The 22,778-nt window shown below is 43.5% G+C and overlaps 1 protein-coding gene across 1 annotated transcript in view; it reads left to right on the top strand.

Moving 5' to 3' along the window:
- Positions 1-509: 509 nt before the first annotated feature.
- The window catches only part of poln (polymerase (DNA directed) nu), a gene marked incomplete at both ends in the record, with an annotated part of 436,170 nt that continues 413,901 nt past the window's right edge, over positions 510-22,778 (top strand). Inside the window, 5 exons of the mRNA XM_084312171.1 lie at positions 510-519; positions 645-787; positions 904-972; positions 1,134-1,194; positions 1,443-1,507. Of these exons, the coding sequence (XP_084168297.1) occupies positions 510-519; positions 645-787; positions 904-972; positions 1,134-1,194; positions 1,443-1,507 (348 nt within the window). The remainder of the gene's footprint in view (positions 520-644; positions 788-903; positions 973-1,133; positions 1,195-1,442; positions 1,508-22,778) is intronic.

Raw genomic sequence — 22,778 nt, 5'->3', positions numbered from 1 at the left:
AGTTTCTTTACAAAGTACAGTTCTAAATGACCTTATAGAACAACAGAGCAGTGCGTCGCTCACAACTTAACAACAGAGCAGTGCATCGCTCTTAACTTTGAGTTTCTTTACAAAGTTCAGTTTTGAATTACAACAGCGCAGTGATCTTAAAATTACATGCAACATTCAACAGGCATTCAGCGCACAATACAACAGCGGGAGCCGTAATAGAACTCGGTGAACTGAAAAGCTGGAGTTTTCTTTAGTTTTTTTTCTCCCATTTCCGGCCCAATTTAGTCATTATGCTAATTCCCTGTGTGTGTCACGGTCCTGGTCGCTACCCTCTGTCGGACTGGGGAGGGTGTAGACTACCACGTGTCTCCTCCGATACATGTGGAGTCGCCAGCCGCTTCTTTTCATCTGACAGCTTGGAGTTTCCCTGGGAGAGAGCAACGCGAGCAGAACAGTAGGAGTCGCTAATGCAACGACCAGGACTAATACCCCACCAGCCAAAAGTACCAGAAGAACCCATGTCTCTGAGTAGGGACAGTCTCTTATTCCACCCCCCCCCCTCTCTCTCTCTCTCTCTCTCTCTCTCTCTCTCTCTCTCTCTCTCTCTCTGTCTCTGTCTCTGTCTCTGTCTCTCTCTCTCTCTCTCTCGTCAGTGGCTGGCTGTCGTATCCAGGACCCCCAGGTGTCCGGTTGGCTGCTGGACCCTGGTGACCCAGCCTCCAACTACCAGGACCTGCTCACCAAACACTACAGGAGACCCCTCACAACACCCACACCTGCCCTGGGCACCAGGAAGGTTGGTCCATAGATACACACACATACACACACACACACGCACATGCACATGCACATGCACACACACACACACTGTCTTTCTCTCTCTGTGCGTGTGTGTGTGTGTTTCTCTCTCAGGTGTCTCAGATCATCTCAAGTCTCTCCCTGCTCTACTGGTTAAATAAGGAGCTATGCTCTAAACTGCAGGTCAGTACACACACATGCACGCTCTCTCTCTCTCACACTCACTCACTCACTCACTCTCTCTCTCTCTCTCTCTCCCTCTCTCTCCCTCTCTCTCTCTCTCTCTCTCTCTCACACACACACACGCTCGTGCACACTCGCTGACTGTGTCTCTGTGTCTCCAGCGGGAGGGACTGTGGGAGCTCTACTCCAACATGGAGCTGAGTATGACTCCTGTACTGGCAGGTGAGGAGAACCTCTACTTTAATAAAAACACTGTTCTGTTTACATACAGTAGTCATTGTGATATAGGACCATTTCAATTGCTCAATACCTACAATTGACTGTATCACACAGTGGCCATTTTGCTCTTACTTGGGGACAGGGTGGAGAGGAATCCCATCCGGAGCATGACATAAGAGGAAAATGGCCGCTGTGTGAGATAATAACAGTGAAGTGATTTTGATGGCTTGATGTCTGTGTTACTGTTCCAGCCATGGAGAGCCATAGGATCCATGTGGACAAAGAGGCTCTGAGGGGAACATCAGACATGCTGGGGGTAAGACGGACAGTGGTTGAGACAGGTTTGGGGTAAGACAGTGGACAGTGAGACAGGTTTGGGGTAAGACAGTGGTTGAGACAGGTTTGGGGTAAGACAGTGGACAGTGGTTGAGACAGGGTTGGGGTAAGACACTGGACAGTGAGACAGGTTTGGGGTAAGACATATTAGGGATCTCAATCGATTACGACACATTTGAAATGTTAATCGCAAGATTTGCTTGTGTTAATCGTGTTAACGCTTTTTTAACAATACGTAGTAAAATTAGTCTGTAGGGACTGCAGTGCAGTCATAAAAAAATTATGAAAGAATCATAAGTACCTATTGGTCAGAAGAGTTTTCAATAATGTTTTGTGAATACATTTGTTCTTTGATGTAATACAATTTATACAATTTGGCTTAATCCAAAAGTCAGTTTGGAAACGTTGTATTATGACATTCAGGTACATATTATTCTCCCAGTTTGCATGTCAGAGTTATCCTGGAACGTAAACACACCAGCCACCCAGCTGGATATCAAAGCTATGGGAAGCGGTTGGGGTCAAAAAGGGTAATGCAATTAATAGTTTTCCATTTTCTTTATGCGTTAACATTTTCAAATGAATCACCCAAAAATTAACACATTCATATTGACCGCCTTAACACTTTCAGTGCCCATCACGTCATATTACGTTTTATCAGCCCAATGCCTGAATGCCCACGACGTGTATTATCGTTTTATTTTTTTATTAGCGATCTGATTTCATATTTCATCAACCGAGTCTCCCGTTGGTACACCAGCCCCATCAGGAGCTCAGAATGGAAAAAAGCGCCCCCTATCGTCTATCCCTGAGTAACTGCACGTCAGTCGCTTAGACTGACCTGGGATCAGTGATATGTAGAGGTGAGCTGGCAAGCCGTCTGCTGAACATGGAAGTCATCGCGGGACGGGAATCAGCCTGGAATATATATTCACAGCCAATCGATAGTAGACAGTAGTGATCGATTTTTGGAATGGCGATCAGGAATTGGAATGATCTTTTTGGAGAACATCTGATCTGAGGTAAGGAATCTATTTTACCAGTCTTGGGATAATCAGAGTTGTATTCGCTGAGATATCAACGTGTCCCCTATGTGTGTGTGTGTGCGCGATTGCTGATGAGGAACTCAGATAATTGATTTTCAGCTCGCGGCCCCAGCGTGCATACGTACACATAATACTATCGATAATCTAGCGTTTATTTGAAAACGATTCATAAATAGGCCGAAAAATGACAACGTTTTTGTGTATTCTAGAATATTCCAGTAAACGTCTTTTATCACGGAATCTTTTTATTTTCCTTGAAAACGAGGGCTTTTCAAAATGCTATAAAACGAAAATGAACCGATAAAAAAACAATCCGCTTCGACAATGTTGACTGGAAAACCAGTCATTGATGAGCGACGGGCAGATTAGACACATAATTTAAAACATAGATTAGGCGTTATTAACGCTAACATTGAAGTGGATGGTGGGCATTCAAGCACTAAATCGTGCGCCCCCTGCTGGCACTGAAAGTGTTAATATACTACACAGCTTGGTTTGGCTTAGAAAAATAAAGTCGTAAACAATTAAAATGAGCCTTAACACATTCATGGCCATTTGGATCAGTCTAAAATCACTGTAGACGGCCAGCATTTCTAAACAGACTTGCATAGTCCGTGGGGCTGTTTGTAGAGCTAAATCTATACTTTATAGTATTGCTATCTGTCCATTCTCATTGTCAATTGAGACCATAAACCGTCCCTTCAAAATGGCTTAAAGAAATAATTTTTTCATCAATACGTTCTCATTTTATAGCGTCTTGAATATAAGTGTTATAAGGGATTTCGGCTGGGATATTTCCTGGAACGCGAGATACAGGGCTAATAGCTACTAATATACATAGATATACTAGATATACAGAAGCTGCAGTTAAAACTCAAACTGCATATGATCGGTATGATGGTCCTCCACGAATGCATGAAGGGGGGGGGGGGCGGGGGACGTCGTTTCTGATTATTGATTACCAATAACCACATTAGCCTCATTAGCCTCATTCGTTGATCGGGTGGATGGCTATCAAAACAAGCCCTGATCAGCATGTAATTTAGGTGAAAAAGATCTTACCGTGGGCCGGTTGGATCCCCCAGAGCATTTATCAGTTATCGATCGTCATCTGGTAGATCGATATGTCCATTGGCTGATGATATATTCCTTTACTGCATAGTGAATTCGGCGTTGCAAAAGGTATTCCAAGCTACTATGCTGCACATCCAGAATCCAGCTAACTGGAAACTCCATTGAAAGTCAAAAAAAGAGTGCACCGTTCTGCCACAGGGCACACTGCATTATCGAGACAGCGCCCCTAAGAGGATCTGGCCGGTAATGCACTTTTCATAATTCGAAGAGGAGGGTAGATCTGCAGTGCAGCTCGGTGACATCGAGTAGGTTAATACAATGGAATAAAAGCCAAAACAACCTTGCCACGGACATGTCCGTGGTTGGTCCTCAACTGTTGGATTCGAAACACGGATTTATACGTGGCCGGCCCTGAATGTGTTAAACAGTATTGTGATAGTAGCCATACCATACTGTACCAGCAGTTAAACTGAGAGAATGAAATGAGAGAACAAGAGAAGGAGAGTCATTAATACAGACTGCAAGGGTGTGAAGAAGAATGTAAAGGAAGATTGAGAACGAGGCTGAGTGATGTGGCTGAGTGATCAGAGCTCTCCAGGGTCCTGTTTCAATTTACATGCAGATGTAGACCAGTGTGATGAGAGAGAGAGAGAGAGAGAGAGAGAGAGAGAGAGAGAGAGAGAGAGAGAGAGAGAGAGAGAGAGAGAGAGAGAGAGAGAGAGAGAGAGAGAGAGAGAGAGAGAGAGAGAGAGAGAGAGAGAGAGAGAGAGAGAGAGAGAGAGAGAGAGAGAGAGAGAGAGAGAGAGGAGAGAGAGAGAGAGAGAGAGAGAGAGAGAGAGAGAGAACCAACAATACAACCACCATAAAGACTAGCTAAGGGGCTACACAACCCGGACTGTATTAAAGATTGTTTAGATTAAACCACTACTAAAGAATATTAATAGCCAGACAGTATAGTTAGACAAAATGGCGGACACTCAATTGACGGTGCAGGGACAAGGATACCTGGTTTATAAGCATTTTAATAGTCATAGCAACATACATCTGAATTATCACGGTTCTCCTTTAAGAATAGAATGTCAGGGTATCAAAGTCAACGGTAATGAATAGTTCCTAGGTTACGGATACTCGACCGGAGCTCTGCAGGGAGTGAGAAGAAACGAGGCGATACTGGGAAAAGCAAGGGTAGCTGGAGACGATGGTTTCCCTCTGGAGCTCCAAGCTCCGGAGGACCTGTAGACCGGTCGGATAATCCTGTCGCCGCTGGAAGAAAAGGGGTCTCGTACGGAACCGGTCCTTGTAATCCTAGCGCCCGATGGCAGAGTTAATAGCTATTAATCCAAAGGCCCGTTGGCATAGATGGTAGCTAGCTAGCTTCGTTTGTACTGGAAGCTAACCCGCAGACTGTCTTCAATGAGTAGTTAGATCCAAACGCCGCTGGGTTTAACTATACGTTTCTCCACGTTACTTCGCTTACACAAGTCACTATACTGCGCCAATAATGGCTCTACAATATTTTTTTTTTATCCACTTTTTCTCCCATTTTCTATATTTCCTCCCATCCCAATTTCGTATCATCCAATTCAACCCTCCCCTGTCACGAACGCTGTTTCTTGCTGCAATGTGGACTAAGTCATACATAGCACAAGTCCCCTCCGGTACTTGAGGTAACAGCAGTTGCATCTTTTCACCTGCGCAGCTCGATCTCTGAGTGGCGAGGAGTAATGCGTGGGAGGCTCACGCTGCCCCTGACTCTTACTGATTCTACTGCGCAGGCGCACCAACCGACCTGTAGTAGTCGCTGTCCACAACGCCCGATCCCCACCCATCAGTTTCCCACCCCCTAATACGGCCAATGTGTATTAGTACGGACGACCAGCCAAACTGAAAGCAAATGTGGAGCGCTGGGCTCGAACAGGCGAGCCCAGCGTCTCCAGATTTCGTGGCGAGCGCCTTGCCCACTACGCCACGTAGCCGCCTTAATGGCTCTACAATATTATAGTCGTATCTAAGTAGCCATTAGCTATCTGTAACGATACACTGCTTGTAGGTCTGTGTACAACTGTACCGGACGTATCACGCTCTCGCTCTGCTACTTCTCCTGTTCTGTTACTGCCGACTCGCGGCTGCTTGCGCCATCTACAATATATATACTCAACTGATCCCTATAGGGCTCAGCCGATTTACCTGTACTGAATCAATGCGCTTGCTATGGGCAAGTCTGAACTTGTCTAGAACCATGTCTGGGGGGCTCGTCACTGGCGCCTCCAATGTCAAGGGTGGGACTCAATGAGGCGAGCGAAGAATACTATTATGCAAACAGATGGCGTAAAGATATATATCTTATATATATAAACAATATACAAGTTATACAAAATAATAAACGCAGACTTTCAGTGTTAATCTGGACCTTCAGAACAAAGACTGTCAATCACACAAAGACTGAAATCATGTACTGTACTGTACTGATTTGTACTGATTTCTCTGTTTGACTGTTTTGCTTTGTGATTTGATTTGATTTGATGTTTTACATATATATACAGGTGTATGCCCAGCACATATGGGCTTACAAGACACATAAACAATAAGTATATAATAATATACTTGACAAATTACTTGACAAATGACATATAGACCAAGATGGCCACAATAAAAAGAAAATACAATAAAACATAATATAACACAAGCTGTAAGCAATGCATGTAAACAAAAAAACAAGAGGAATTTATATACAATTATATAGGATATAGTGTGTTTTGTCTCAAGTGCCATGCTTTCTCCAAAAAGCCTGCAAAACTGAAGATGTCCTCCACAAAAAAACAACTCAACATACAACTCTCAGACTGCCAAAACAAATCCGCATTTACAATTTGAATTTTCTCAAATAAAGCCCTCCTCAAATCGGTGTACAAAGGGCAATAAAAAACAAACTTATATTCATCCTCCACCACTCCCAGATCACATAGAACACACAACCGCTCCTCCTCAGGTTTACCTTGGAATCTACCCACTTCCACAGCCAATGGCAGGGTGCCAGACCTCAACTGGGCACACAGAGACCTCCGTCTTCTCTTTAAGTTTAACATTACATAAGGTTCAGTAAAATACTCATTTTTAATTACAACATATTTTCTAAGTTTAGGTTTTTTCCATATCTCCAACTTCCACTTATCCTGATGGATTGTTGATAATTTTGTTTTAATTATGTGAACCTTACACTGCAGATTGTTCATAGAAATCATACTTAAGTCAGCAGAAGAAAAAATCATGGACATCTCTCTTGACCAGGGATGACCGTGTGCTCTGTCCCAGTTAAATATCTTTTTTGTCACCCTGTCATTTGGCAGCTGGACCAGGCGGTTCCATAACCTAACCATTTCACCTTTTTGCTTGACCAAGCAAGAGTCCCAACCCATGTCCCCTTCTATAGCCCCTTTTGGTGTATATTTTAATTTTTTGTTTTGTTTTGTTTGTTTTAACACTGGCTTTGGCAATGTAAACGTATGTCAATATAGCCCCTTTGAATTTAATTGAGAGAGAGAGCGCTATCCATGGTCCTGTGTGCATTTACATGCAGATGTAGACCAGTGTGACGAGAGAGAGAGAGAGAGAGAGAGAGAGAGAGATGGTAGGCACTTGTGCACACACATAGATTATGCTTGTACACACACAATCTCATGGGCACTTTTGCAGAAAATGTAACACACGCAAGCATTCACATACTGTACGTGCACACTCACACACAGGCTCACTCACACAGGCTCACTCACACACAGGCTCACTCACACAGGCTCACTCACACAGGCTCACTCACACAGGCTCACTCACACACAGGCTCACTCACACACAGGCTCACTCACACACAGGCTCACTCACACGCAGGTTCACTCACACAGGCTCACTCACACACAGGCTCACTCACACACAGGCTCACTCACACACAGGCTCACTCACACACAGGCTCACTCACACAGGCTCACTCACACAGGCTCACTCACACACAGGCTCACTCACACACAGGCTCACTCACACACAGGCTCACTCACACAGGCTCACTCACACAGGCTCACTCACACACAGGCTCACTCACACACAGGCTCACTCACACACAGGCTCACTCACACACAGGCTCATACGCACTTTTTGACACAGACAGACACACGAGTACAGCAGCAGCCTGGGGTTGGTTGAGGAGAGAGAAGCTGTGTTCTGTGTTCTTGCTCAGTTGCTATAAATAGAACGGAGAGTCTGACAGGGTTTGCTGCAGGAACGAGCATCACTCTCTGCCTCCCTTGACACCAGGCCACGTGAGCGGATCGGCGCGGCCGAGAAATCCGCTCTTCGCTCTTTAAAGCTTGGTCCGCTCCGCTAATCGCTCATGTTGACCCCGCCCCCAAGTCGCTCTCCGCTCGCTCCCTGCTCACCTTGAATCGAGCGCTCCCCGCTCCCCCCACCACCTCCTAATAGACAGTCCCCTCCCCACCGCATGTATATATCCCCTCCCCGCCGTATGTATATTTCTCTCCCACCCACCCACCCCCTCCTAATGTACAGTCCCCTCCCCATCATATGTATATACTCTGTCAGGATCTAGGGGTAACAGTACTGTATATTTGAATACCGTTTATGTCACAAATGTATCAGTACTAAATACCTATATGTCCCTATGCCATAAATGTCATGTATGTTGTGTATGTCATAAATGTCTATATGAATTGAAAATGGGGGACCCTGATGGAAACAAGACTAACGTCTTTCTCAGGTCTGCATCCCCTTAACAATTGTATGTATCGAGCCGTACTGTATTGTACCCATTCTGCAATCTGTTAAATAAAGTTTTTATTCATTCATTCAGATCGCTCGGCAGATTTTTTTTATTTTTTTGGAGCATGGTGTAAATTAGCTCAAACTACAACAGTCTACACCCCCTGGGCCCCTTAACAATTGTTTGTATTGAGCCGCATTGTAATTGTACCCATTCTGCAATGTTAAATAACGTTGTTTATCCATTCACTAGCTCTATTAAGCGATGATAGGCTAGCCGAGCCACAATGCTATGGTCGCTGCCATTAACGTTAGCATGTAAGCTAACGACAACAACAATGGCGTCGATACTTTTTCTAACAGGAGTGAGTGACAAAGCCTGAACAGGATATCACAGGTTCACCCTTCTCATTGGTTGAAAATGGCCTTCATGTTTGTACATCGCCATCTGTTGCTTTGGCATTGTACTGCATGTATATATTACATCAACAGTGTTAAACCACTGTGAGCGGCCTGGAGTGGATTGGAGCGGAGGAGAACTCTCGCTCCGGACGTCGCGCCGACTCATTTTAAAACCCACTCCTCGCTCACGTCAAAACCGCCCGCTCCCCGCGCCGCTCACGCGCCGCGCCGCTCACATGGCCTGCTTGACACACACACACACACACACACACACACACACACACACACACACACACACACACACACACACACACACACACACACTATACAGACCCAGGGAAATAAGTTGTGTGTGTGTAGTACCCCTCCTCCATCACGTTTGATACCTTGTTGTCTCAACTGTCAAGTTGCACCAAACATCACGTGCAGCTCTGCCAAACACTACATACTGTATCCCAACTATGGACTGCATTTATATAGCAGCTTTTATCCAAAGCGCTTTACAATTTTGTTCCTCACATTCACCCATTCACTCGCACATTCACTCACACACCGGTGGCAGAGGCGACCGTGCAAGGTGCCAACCTGCTCATGGGGAGCAGTTAGGGGTTAAGTGTCTTGCTCAAGGACACTTCGACACGCTGCTGGGAGGAGCGGGGATCGAACCGAGAACCTTTCGATTACCAGACGACTGCTTTACCTCCTGAGCCACTGTCGCCCCCAGCAACTAGCCTCCATTACTCTTTCATCTGTTGTTGTTGTTGTTGTTGTTGTTGTTGTTGTTGTTGTTGTTATTTGCACTGTTCTAGGGGGGGGGGGGGGGGGCTACACCATTTCTGGGCATCATCTTCTATTGTTGTGAATCACTAGAAGACTTATCACAATAAACCACATGCTATTTCATATTTCAAATGACCTGGATGAATACCTACAAACACAAAGAGAGAAACTGACAGAGGGCACACGCACACACACACACACACACACACACACACACACATTAACACACACACATTAACACACACATTAACACACACACATTAACACACACACACACACACACACACACACACATTAACACTTTCAGTGCCAGCCATTAACATGGTAAAGCATGGTTAAATGCCAGCACCCACTTCAATGATAGCGTTGTGAACGCATAATCTCTGTCTTAAATTATGGCTATGTGTCTAATCTGCCCGTCGTTTATCAATGACTTGTTTGCAGTCAACATTGTCGAAACGGATTGTTTTTTAATCGCTTCATTTCCGTTTTATAGCATTTTGAAAAGCCCTCGTTTTCAAGGAAAATATAAAGATTCCGTGATAAACGGCATTTACTGGAATATTCGGGCATACACAAACACGTTGTCATTTTTCGGCCTATTTATGAATCGTTTTCAACTAAATGCTAGATTATCGATAGTATAGTGTGTATCGATTTTTCCTCATCAGCGATCACAGCCACACACACACGCATAGGGCAAACGCTGAGATATAGGTGAAAATAGCTCTGATTATACTAAGACTGGTAAAATAAATTCCTTACCTCAGATCAGATGTTATCCAAAAAGATTATTCCAATTCCTGATCGCCATTCCAAATATCGGTCACGCTTATTGATTACAGTGTTGGGCCTTGACGGAAAAGTTAAATGAGGAAACTGCCCCCCCCCCCCCCCCCCCTTCGTCAGTCTAAAGCAGGAGGGTGTCAAACTCATTTTCACAGAGGGCCACATCAGCATTATGTATAAATGTTAATGTAAAATAAATGTAGCTACTCATTTACATATTGTTAAACATGTTGTTTCTGTATTTATTACTTATTCAAGTTATACATATTGCATATGCATTTGCATAGATGTAAAAATATATGTTAGCTTATGTTATTTTAACAAATAATTTTAGTTTATCAGAACCCCATATTACTCCATCAATCAATGATCAAACCATTCAAGTAAATAACAAAGAAGAAGATCATCAAATACAAGCTATGACATTAAGTTTGTTCAAAACCTTTTTGTCACAGTCAAGAGGGGCAGAACTAACAACTGTGAGCTGCAAAGAACACGTGGGACAGATGTAGCAGATGTTACAAAAACAAATGGCTGCACACCAGTGGCGGCTCTACCACTAGGGGCGCTCGGGCGCCGCCCCCCCTCAGGCCCTACCCTGGTTATATGAGAGAACAAGAAAAATAAGTTTTTAGTTTTTAGTTTTATAGCCCTATAAATAATATAAACATGTTTAAAATTAATAATATTTACTAATTTTAAGTATGTTTGTGTTTCCAATGCACAATATAACGTTATTATATTAAAAAAAAATACTCGTTTTCTTGAACAGGAAGTGACTCACTTTTTCTTTTTTTTTATTATTTTTTTGTATTTCTCGGCCCGGGCTAGACGCGATAGCGCTCTGAGTGCGCGTCACGGTTTGATCGCTGTATCCGTAGCAGCCAATCAGTGCGTAACGCGTTGTGCGTTGAAATATGACTATTATGTTGGAATCCGGGCGCGATTTGAAGCTGTTTGTCTTAGAGCGTGCCGTGACTGCAAGTTCTTTAGACTGTTAAGCTTAGGCACTCTTTCAAAGTTGGTTAAGGTTAGAGTTTGTCTTAGAGCATGGCGATAGAACGCCAGGTAGTTTGCAGTCTGTTCGACGCGGAAATGGACAAAGGAATGAAGTACTTGTGTTGTGTGGTGCTAACTGCTAACAAGCTAACACTTGGCTAACACGCTATATGGCGGATGCAGTCTGGACACAGTGGACAGTGGTCTGGAATACATCAACAGTGGATTATACACTTTATCAAGGCAAGCCCTCCTGCCCTGGACGTGTCAACTAAACAGTGAGTCTCTCTCTCCCCCTCTCTCAAACCTCCCTCCACCCCTCACCAGTCTCTCTCTCTCCCCCTCTCTCAAACCTACCTCCACCCCTCACCAGTCTCTCTCTCTCTCCCCCTCTCTCAAACCTCCCTCCACCCCTCACCAGTCTCTCTCTCTCTCCCCCTCTCTCAAACCTCCCTCCACCCCTCACCAGTCTCTCTCTCTCTCCCCCTCTCTCAAACCTCCCTCCACCCCTCACCAGTCTCTCTCTCTCCCCCTCTCTCAAACCTCCCTCCACCCCTCACCAGTCTCTCTCTCCCCCTCTCTCAAACCTCCCTCCACCCCTCACCAGTCTCTCTTTCTCCCCCTCTCTCAAACCTCCCTCCACCCCTCACCAGTCTCTCTCTCTCCCCCTCTCTCAAACCTCCCTCCACCCCTCACCAGTCTCTCTCTCTCTCCCCCTCTCTCAAACCTCCCTCCACCCCTCACCAGTCTCTCTCTCTCTCCCCATCTCTCAAACCTCCCTCCACCCCTCACCAGTCTCTCTCTCTCTCCCCCTCTCTCAAACCTCCCTCCACCCCTCACCAGTCTCTCTCTCTCTCCCCCTCTCTCAAACCTCCCTCCACCCCTCACCAGTCTCTCTCTCTCTCCCCCTCTCTCAAACCTCCCTCCACCCCTCACCAGTCTCTCTCTCTCTCCCCCTCTCTCAAACCTCCCTCCACCCCTCACCAGTCTCTCTCTACTTGCTTGCTTGTCAACTTGTCTAGAGACATTGAGACACGACTCATTGAGTTAGACATGTAGCAAGCTGCCGCTGTGCGGGTGTCACACTCACTCAAAACACAAAACATTAATTTTATTTATGCATGAACGGTAGACGAGGATGACTACTCATCTTCTCTCCCTCTCTCCTCCTTTATCTCCCTCTCTCTTATTCTCTCTCACCTTCTCTCTGTTTCAATTCAGTAAACCTTATTCATTATTGAATGCCAAAGCTTTAGATGCAATCAAGGACAATTGGAACAAACAATACATTATAATAATAAATGCTCTCTCTCTCTCTCTCTCTCTCTCTCTCTCTCTCTCTCTCTCATGTCTACGTGAGTATTGATTTTGGTTATGATTGGGTACTTTTTAGGGAGCATGTTTGCTCTGTGTGTGTGAGAGAGAGAGAGAGACAAAGTGGTGCCTGTGTGTGTGCATGCTTACAAATTTGTAAATGTGTGTGTGTGTGTGTGTGTGTGTGTGTGTGTGTGTGTGTGTGTGTGTGTGTGTGTGTGTGTGTGTGTGTGTGTGTGTGTGTGTGTGTGTGTGTGTGTGTGTGTGTGTGTGTGTGTGTGTGTGTGTGTGTGTGTGTGTGTGTGTGTGTGTGTGTGTGTGTGTGTGTGTGCTGCCCCTGCAGTGTGATTGGTGTGTGTAATAACATAAACACAGCTTGCTGCCTGATGGCACAGAGCACGAGGAAAGACAAGAAGACAAGCTCTGCTTCACACATATTAATAGTGTGTCCTCACTTAACCTAACCAGCTTTAATATGAGGGCATACTTCTCCTTAATCTAACCAGCTTTAATATGAGGGCATACCCCTCCTCACTTAACCTAACCAGCTTTAATATGAGGGCATACTTCTCCTTAATCTAACCAGCTTTAATATGAGGGCATACCCCTCCTCACTTAACCTAACCAGCTTTAATATGAGGGCATACCTCTCCTTAACCTAACCAGCTTTAATATGAGGGCATACCTCTCCTTAACATAACCAGCTTTAATATGAGGGCATACCTCTCCTTAACCTAACCAGCTTTAATATGAGGGCATACCTCTCCTTAACCTAACCAGCTTTAATATGAAGGCATACCTCTCCTTAACTTAACCTAACCAGCTTTAATATGAGGGCATACCTCTCCTCACTTAACCTAACCAGCTTTAATATGAGGGCATACCTCTCCTCACTTAACCTAACCAGCTTTAATATGAGGGCATACCTCTCCTTAACTTAACCAGCTTTAATATGAGGGCATACCTCTCCTCACTTAACCTAACCAGCTTTAATATGAGGGCATACCTTTAACCTAACCAGCTTTAATATGAGGGCATACCTCTCCTTAACCTAACCAGCTTTAATATGAGGGCATACCTCTCCTTAACCTAACCAGCTTTAATATGAGGGCATACCTCTCCTTAACATAACCAGCTTTAATATGAGGGCATACCTCTCCTTAAAGGGGAACTCCAACATTTTGGGAAATTAGCTTATTTAACATCTTCCCTGGAGTTAGACAAGAAGATACATACCTTTTTTGTCTCTGTGCGTGCATTTTAGCTTTGGGAATAGACGCTCCGTTAGCATAGCTTAGCTTCATCACTGGAAGTGAGGCAGGACAGTAGCCTTACAGTGCCTTACAGTGTATTGCAAGGTCTGACATTGACCAAATTTGATATGCATGACCTTGGTGGGCTCTAGGTCAACTCCTGAAAAGGGGGTCAATGTCAGACCTTGCAATCAAAAGTTAGGGGGCGCACTGAAATTATGGCAAGGGTTATTAGCCCCCTAACTTTTGATTGCAAAGTCTGACATTGACCCCCTTTTCAGGAGTTGACCTAGAGCCCACCAAGGTCATGCATATCAAGTTTGGTCAATGTCAGACCTTGCAATACACTGTAAGGCACTGTAAGGCTACTGTCCTGCCTCACTTCCAGTGATGAAGCTAAGCTATGCTAACGGAGCGTCTATTCCCAAAGCTAAAATGCACGCACAGAGACAAAAAAGGTATGCTGCATCTTGTCTAACTCCAGGGAAGATGTTAAATAAGCTAATTTCCCAAAATGTTGGAGTTCCCCTTTAACCTAACCAGCTTTAATATGAGGGCATACCTCTCCTTAACCTAACCAGCTTTAATATGAGGGCATACCTCTCCTTAACCTAACCAGCTTTAATATGAGGGCATACCTCTCCTTAACCTAACCACCTTTAATATGAAGGCATACCTCTCTTCACTTAACCTAACCTTAATATGAGGGCATACCTCTCCTCACTTAACCTAACCAGCTTTAATATGAGGGCATACCTCTCCTTACTTAACCTAACCAGCTTTAATATGAGGGCATACCTCTCCTTAACTTAACCAGCTTTAATATGATGGCATACTTCTCCTCACTTAATCTAACCAGCTTTAATATCAGGGCATACCTCTCCTTAACCTATACCAGCTTTAATATGAGGGCATACCTCTCCTTAACCTAACCAGCTTTAATATGAGGGCATACCTCTCCTTAACCTAACCAGCTTTAATATGAGGGCATACCTCTCCTTAACCTAACCAGCTTTAATATGAGGGCATACCTCTCCTTAACCTAACCAGCTTTAATATGAGGGCATACCTCTCCTTAACCTAACCAGCTTTAATATGAGGGCATACCTCTCCTCACTTAACCTAACCAGCTTTAATATGAGGGCATACCTCTCCTTAACCTAACCAGCTTTAATATGAGGGCATACCTCTCCTCACTTAACCTAACCAGCTTTAATATGAGGGCATACCTCTCCTTAACCTATACCAGCTTTAATATGAGGGCATACCTCTCCTTAACCTATACCAGCTTTAATATGAGGGCATACCTCTCCTTAACCTAACCAGCTTTAATATGAGGGCATACCTCTCCTTAACCTAACCAGCTTTAATATGAGGGCATACTTCTCCTCACTTAACCTAACCAGCTTTAATATGAGGGCATACCTCTCCTTAACCTAACCAGCTTTAACATGAGGGCATACCTCTCCTTAACCTATACCAGCTTTAATATGAGGGCATACCTCTCCTTAACCTAACCAGCTTTAATATGAGGGCATACCTCTCCTTAACCTAACCAGCTTTAATATGAGGGCATACCTCTCCTTAACCTAACCAGCTTTAATATGAGGGCATACCTCTCCTCACTTAACCTAACCAGCTTTAATATGAGGGCATACCTCTCCTTAACCTATACCAGCTTTAATATGAGGGCATACCTCTCCTTAACCTATACCAGCTTTAATATGAGGGCATACCTCTCCTTAACCTAACCAGCTTTAATATGAGGGCATACCTCTCCTTAACCTAACCAGCTTTAATATGAGGGCATACCTCTCCTTAACTTAACCTAACCTTAATATGAGGGCATACCTCTCCTTAACCTATACCAGCTTTAATATGAGGGCATACCTCTCCTTAACCTAACCAGCTTTAATATGAGGGCATACCTCTCCTTAACCTAACCACCTTTAATATGAAGGCATACCTCTCCTTAACTTAACCTAACCTTAATATGAGGGCATACCTCTCCTTAACCTATACCAGCTTTAATATGAGGGCATACCTCTCCTTAACCTAACCAGCTTTAATATGAGGACATACCTCTCCTTAACCTAACCTTAATATGAGGGCATACCTCTCCTCACTTAACCTAACCAGCTTTAATATGAGGGCATACCTCTCCTTACTTAACCTAACCAGCTTTAATATGAGGGCATACCTCTCCTTAACCTATACCAGCTTTAATATGAGGACATACCTCTCCTTAACCTAACCTTAATGTGAGGGCATACCTCTCCTCACTTAACCTAACCAGCTTTAATATGAGGGCATACCTCTCCTTAACTTAACCAGCTTTAATATGAGGGCATACTTCTCCTCACTTAACCTAACCAGCTTTAATATGAGGGCATACCTCTCCTTAACCTATACCAGCTTTAATATGAGGGCATACCTCTCCTTAACCTAACCAGCTTTAATATGAGGGCATACCTCTCCTTAACCTAACCAGCTTTAATATGAGGGCATACCTCTCCTTAACCTATACCAGCTTTAATATGAGGGCATACCTCTCCTTAACCTAACCAGCTTTAATATGAGGGCATACCTCTCCTTAACCTAACCAGCTTTAATATGAGGGCATACCTCTCCTTAACCTAACCAGCTTTAATATGAGGGCATACCTCTCCTTAACCTAACCACCTTTAATATGAAGGCATACCTCTCTTCACTTAACCTAACCTTAATATGAGGGCATACCTCTCCTCACTTAACCTAACCAGCTTTAATATGAGGGCATACCTCTCCTTACTTAACCTAACCAGCTTTAATATGAGGTCATACCTCTCCTTAACTTAACCAGCTTTAATATGAGGGCATACTTCTCCTCACTTAACCTAACCAGCTTTAATATCAGGGCATACCTCTCCTTAACCTATACCAGCTTTAATATGAGGGCATACCTCTCCTTAACCTAACCAGCTTTAATATGAGGGCATACCTCTCCTTAACCTAACCAGCTTTAATATGAGGGCATACCTCTCCTTAACCTAACCAGCTTTAATATGAGGGCATACCTCTCCTTAACCTAACCAGCTTTAATATGAGGGCATACCTCTCCTCACTTAACCTAACCAGCTTTAATATGAGGGCATACCTCTCCTTAACCTAACCAGCTTTAATATGAGGGCATACCTCTCCTCACTTAACCTAACCAGCTTTAATATGAGGGCATACCTCTCCTTAACCTATACCAGCTTTAATATGAGGGCATACCTCTCCTTAACCTATACCAGCTTTAATATGAGGGCATACCTCTCCTTAACCTAACCAGCTTTAATATGAGGGCATACATCTCCTTAACCTAACCAGCTTTAATATGAGGGCATACCTCTCCTTAACCTAACCAGCTTTAATATGAGGGCATACCTCTCCTTAACTTAACCAGCTTTAATATGAGGGCATACTTCTCCTCACTTAACCTAACCAGCTTTAATATGAGGGCATACCTCTCCTTAACCTATACCAGCTTTAATATGAGGGCATACCTCTCCTTAACCTAACCAGCTTTAATATGAGGGCATACCTCTCCTTAACCTAACCAGCTTTAATATGAGGGCATACCTCTCCTTAACCTATACCAGCTTTAATATGAGGGCATACCTCTCCTTAACCTAACCAGCTTTAATATGAGGGCATACCTCTCCTTAACCTAACCAGCTTTAATATGAGGGCATACCTCTCCTTAACCTAACCAGCTTTAATATGAGGGCATACCTCTCCTTAACCTAACCACCTTTAATATGAAGGCATACCTCTCTTCACTTAACCTAACCTTAATATGAGGGCATACCTCTCCTCACTTAACCTAACCAGCTTTAATATGAGGGCATACCTCTCCTTACTTAACCTAACCAGCTTTAATATGAGGTCATACCTCTCCTTAACTTAACCAGCTTTAATATGAGGGCATACTTCTCCTCACTTAACCTAACCAGCTTTAATATCAGGGCATACCTCTCCTTAACCTATACCAGCTTTAATATGAGGGCATACCTCTCCTTAACCTAACCAGCTTTAATATGAGGGCATACCTCTCCTTAACCTAACCAGCTTTAATATGAGGGCATACCTCTCCTTAACCTAACCAGCTTTAATATGAGGGCATACCTCTCCTTAACCTAACCAGCTTTAATATGAGGGCATACCTCTCCTCACTTAACCTAACCAGCTTTAATATGAGGGCATACCTCTCCTTAACCTAACCAGCTTTAATATGAGGGCATACCTCTCCTCACTTAACCTAACCAGCTTTAATATGAGGGCATACCTCTCCTTAACCTATACCAGCTTTAATATGAGGGCATACCTCTCCTTAACCTATACCAGCTTTAATATGAGGGCATACCTCTCCTTAACCTAACCAGCTTTAATATGAGGGCATACATCTCCTTAACCTAACCAGCTTTAATATGAGGGCATACCTCTCCTTAACCTAACCAGCTTTAATATGAGGGCATACTTCTCCTCACTTAACCTAACCAGCTTTAATATGAGGGCATACCTCTCCTTAACCTAACCAGCTTTAACATGAGGGCATACCTCTCCTTAACCTATACCAGCTTTAATATGAGGGCATACCTCTCCTTAACCTAACCAGCTTTAATATGAGGGCATACCTCTCCTTAACCTAACCAGCTTTAATATGAGGGCATACCTCTCCTTAACCTAACCAGCTTTAATATGAGGGCATACCTCTCCTCACTTAACCTAACCAGCTTTAATATGAGGGCATACCTCTCCTTAACCTAACCAGCTTTAATATGAGGGCATACCTCTCCTCACTTAACTTAACCAGCTTTAATATGAGGGCATACCTCTCCTCACTTAACCTAACCAGCTTTAATATGAGGGCATACCTCTCCTTAACTTAACCAGCTTTAATATGAGGGCATACCTCTCCTCACTTAACCTAACCAGCTTTAATATGAGGGCATACCTCTCCTTAACCTAACCAGCTTTAATGAGGGCATACCTCTCCTTAACCTAACCAGCTTTAATATGAGGGCATACCTCTCCTTAACCTAACCAGCTTTAATATGAGGGCATACCTCTCCTTAACCTAACCAGCTTTAATATGAGGGCATACCTCTCCTTAACCTAACCACCTTTAATATGAGGGCATACCTCTCCTTAACCTAACCACCTTTAATATGAAGGCATACCTCTCTTCACTTAACCTAACCAGCTTTAACATGAGGGCATACCTCTCCTTAACTTAACCAGCTTTAATATGAAGGCATACCTTTCTTCACTTAACCTAACCTTAATATGAGGGCATACCTCTCCTCACTTAACCTAACCAGCTTTATTATGAGGGCATACCTCTCCTCACTTAACCTAACCAGCTTTAACATGAGGGCATACCTCTCCTTAACCTAACCAGCTTTAACATGAGGGCATACCTCTCCTTAACCTAACCACCTTTAATATGAGGGCATACCTCTCCTTAACCTATACCAGCTTTAATATGAGGGCATACCTCTCCTTAACCTATACCAGCTTTAATATGAGGGCATACCTCTCCTTAACCTAACCAGCTTTAATATGAGGGCATACCTCTCCTCACTTAACCTAACCAGCTTTAATATGAGGGCATACCTCTCCTTAACCTAACCAGCTTTAATATGAGGGCATACCTCTCCTCACTTAACCTAACCAGCTTTAATATGAGGGCATACCTCTCCTTAACCTATACCAGCTTTAATATGAGGGCATACCTCTCCTTAACCTATACCAGCTTTAATATGAGGGCATACCTCTCCTTAACCTAACCAGCTTTAATATGAGGGCATACCTCTCCTTAACCTAACCAGCTTTAATATGAGGGCATACCTCTCCTTAACCTAACCAGCTTTAATATGAGGGCATACTTCTCCTCACTTAACCTAACCAGCTTTAATATGAGGGCATACCTCTCCTTAACCTAACCAGCTTTAACATGAGGGCATACCTCTCCTTAACCTATACCAGCTTTAATATGAGGGCATACCTCTCCTTAACCTATACCAGCTTTAATATGAGGGCATACCTCTCCTTAACCTAACCAGCTTTAATATGAGGGCATACCTCTCCTTAACCTAACCAGCTTTAATATGAGGGCATACCTCTCCTTAACCTAACCAGCTTTAATATGAGGGCATACTTCTCCTCACTTAACCTAACCAGCTTTAATATGAGGGCATACCTCTCCTTAACCTAACCAGCTTTAACATGAGGGCATACCTCTCCTTAACCTATACCAGCTTTAATATGAGGGCATACCTCTCCTTAACCTAACCAGCTTTAATATGAGGGCATACCTCTCCTTAACCTAACCAGCTTTAATATGAGGGCATACCTCTCCTTAACCTAACCAGCTTTAATATGAGGGCATACCTCTCCTCACTTAACCTAACCAGCTTTAATATGAGGGCATACCTCTCCTTAACCTATACCAGCTTTAATATGAGGGCATACCTCTCCTTAACCTATACCAGCTTTAATATGAGGGCATACCTCTCCTTAACCTAACCAGCTTTAATATGAGGGCATACCTCTCCTTAACCTAACCAGCTTTAATATGAGGGCATACCTCTCCTTAACTTAACCTAACCTTAATATGAGGGCATACCTCTCCTTAACCTATACCAGCTTTAATATGAGGGCATACCTCTCCTTAACCTAACCAGCTTTAATATGAGGGCATACCTCTCCTTAACCTAACCACCTTTAATATGAAGGCATACCTCTCTTCACTTAACCTAACCTTAATATGAGGGCATACCTCTCCTCACTTAACCTAACCAGCTTTAATATGAGGGCATACCTCTCCTTACTTAACCTAACCAGCTTTAATATGAGGGCATACCTCTCCTTAACTTAACCAGCTTTAATATGAGGGCATACTTCTCCTCACTTAACCTAACCAGCTTTAATATGAGGGCATACCTCTCCTTAACCTATACCAGCTTTAATATGAGGGCATACCTCTCCTTAACCTAACCAGCTTTAATATGAGGGCATACCTCTCCTTAACCTAACCAGCTTTAATATGAGGGCATACCTCTCCTTAACCTATACCAGCTTTAATATGAGGGCATACCTCTCCTTAACCTAACCAGCTTTAATATGAGGGCATACCTCTCCTTAACCTAACCAGCTTTAATATGAGGGCATACCTCTCCTTAACCTAACCAGCTTTAATATGAGGGCATACCTCTCCTTAACCTAACCAGCTTTAATATGAGGGCATACCTCTCCTTAACCTAACCACCTTTAATATGAAGGCATACCTCTCTTCACTTAACCTAACCTTAATATGAGGGCATACCTCTCCTCACTTAACCTAACCAGCTTTAATATGAGGGCATACCTCTCCTTACTTAACCTAACCAGCTTTAATATGAGGTCATACCTCTCCTTAACTTAACCAGCTTTAATATGAGGGCATACTTCTCCTCACTTAACCTAACCAGCTTTAATATCAGGGCATACCTCTCCTTAACCTATACCAGCTTTAATATGAGGGCATACCTCTCCTTAACCTAACCAGCTTTAATATGAGGGCATACCTCTCCTTAACCTAACCAGCTTTAATATGAGGGCATACCTCTCCTCACTTAACCTAACCAGCTTTAATATGAGGGCATACCTCTCCTTAACCTAACCAGCTTTAATATGAGGGCATACCTCTCCTCACTTAACCTAACCAGCTTTAATATGAGGGCATACCTCTCCTTAACCTATACCAGCTTTAATATGAGGGCATACCTCTCCTTAACCTATACCAGCTTTAATATGAGGGCATACCTCTCCTTAACCTAACCAGCTTTAATATGAGGGCATACATCTCCTTAACCTAACCAGCTTTAATATGAGGGTATACCTCTCCTTAACCTAACCAGCTTTAATATGAGGGCATACTTCTCCTCACTTAACCTAACCAGCTTTAATATGAGGGCATACCTCTCCTTAACCTAACCAGCTTTAACATGAGGGCATACCTCTCCTTAACCTATACCAGCTTTAATATGAGGGCATACCTCTCCTTAACCTAACCAGCTTTAATATGAGGGCATACCTCTCCTTAACCTAACCAGCTTTAATATCAGGGCATACCTCTCCCTAACCTATACCAGCTTTAATATGAGGGCATACCTCTCCTTAACCTAACCAGCTTTAATATGAGGGCATACCTCTCCTTAACCTAACCAGCTTTAATATGAGGGCATACCTCTCCTTAACCTAACCAGCTTTAATATGAGGGCATACCTCTCCTTAACCTAACCAGCTTTAATATGAGGGCATACCTCTCCTCACTTAACCTAACCAGCTTTAATATGAGGGCATACCTCTCCTTAACCTAACCAGCTTTAATATGAGGGCATACCTCTCCTCACTTAACCTAACCAGCTTTAATATGAGGGCATACCTCTCCTTAACCTATACCAGCTTTAATATGAGGGCATACCTCTCCTTAACCTATACCAGCTTTAATATGAGGACATACCTCTCCTTAACCTAACCAGCTTTAATATGAGGGCATACATCTCCTTAACCTAACCAGCTTTAATATGAGGGTATACCTCTCCTTAACCTAACCAGCTTTAATATGAGGGCATACTTCTCCTCACTTAACCTAACCAGCTTTAATATGAGGGCATACCTCTCCTTAACCTAACCAGCTTTAACATGAGGGCATACCTCTCCTTAACCTATACCAGCTTTAATATGAGGGCATACCTCTCCTTAACCTAACCAGCTTTAATATGAGGGCATACCTCTCCTTAACCTAACCAGCTTTAATATG

The sequence above is a fragment of the Notolepis coatsorum genome (assembly GCF_963971535.1).
Source record: "Notolepis coatsorum genome assembly, chromosome: 4".
Classification (NCBI taxonomy): Eukaryota; Metazoa; Chordata; class Actinopteri; order Aulopiformes; family Paralepididae; genus Notolepis; species Notolepis coatsorum.
This window is presented reverse-complemented; position numbering and strand designations above follow the sequence as displayed.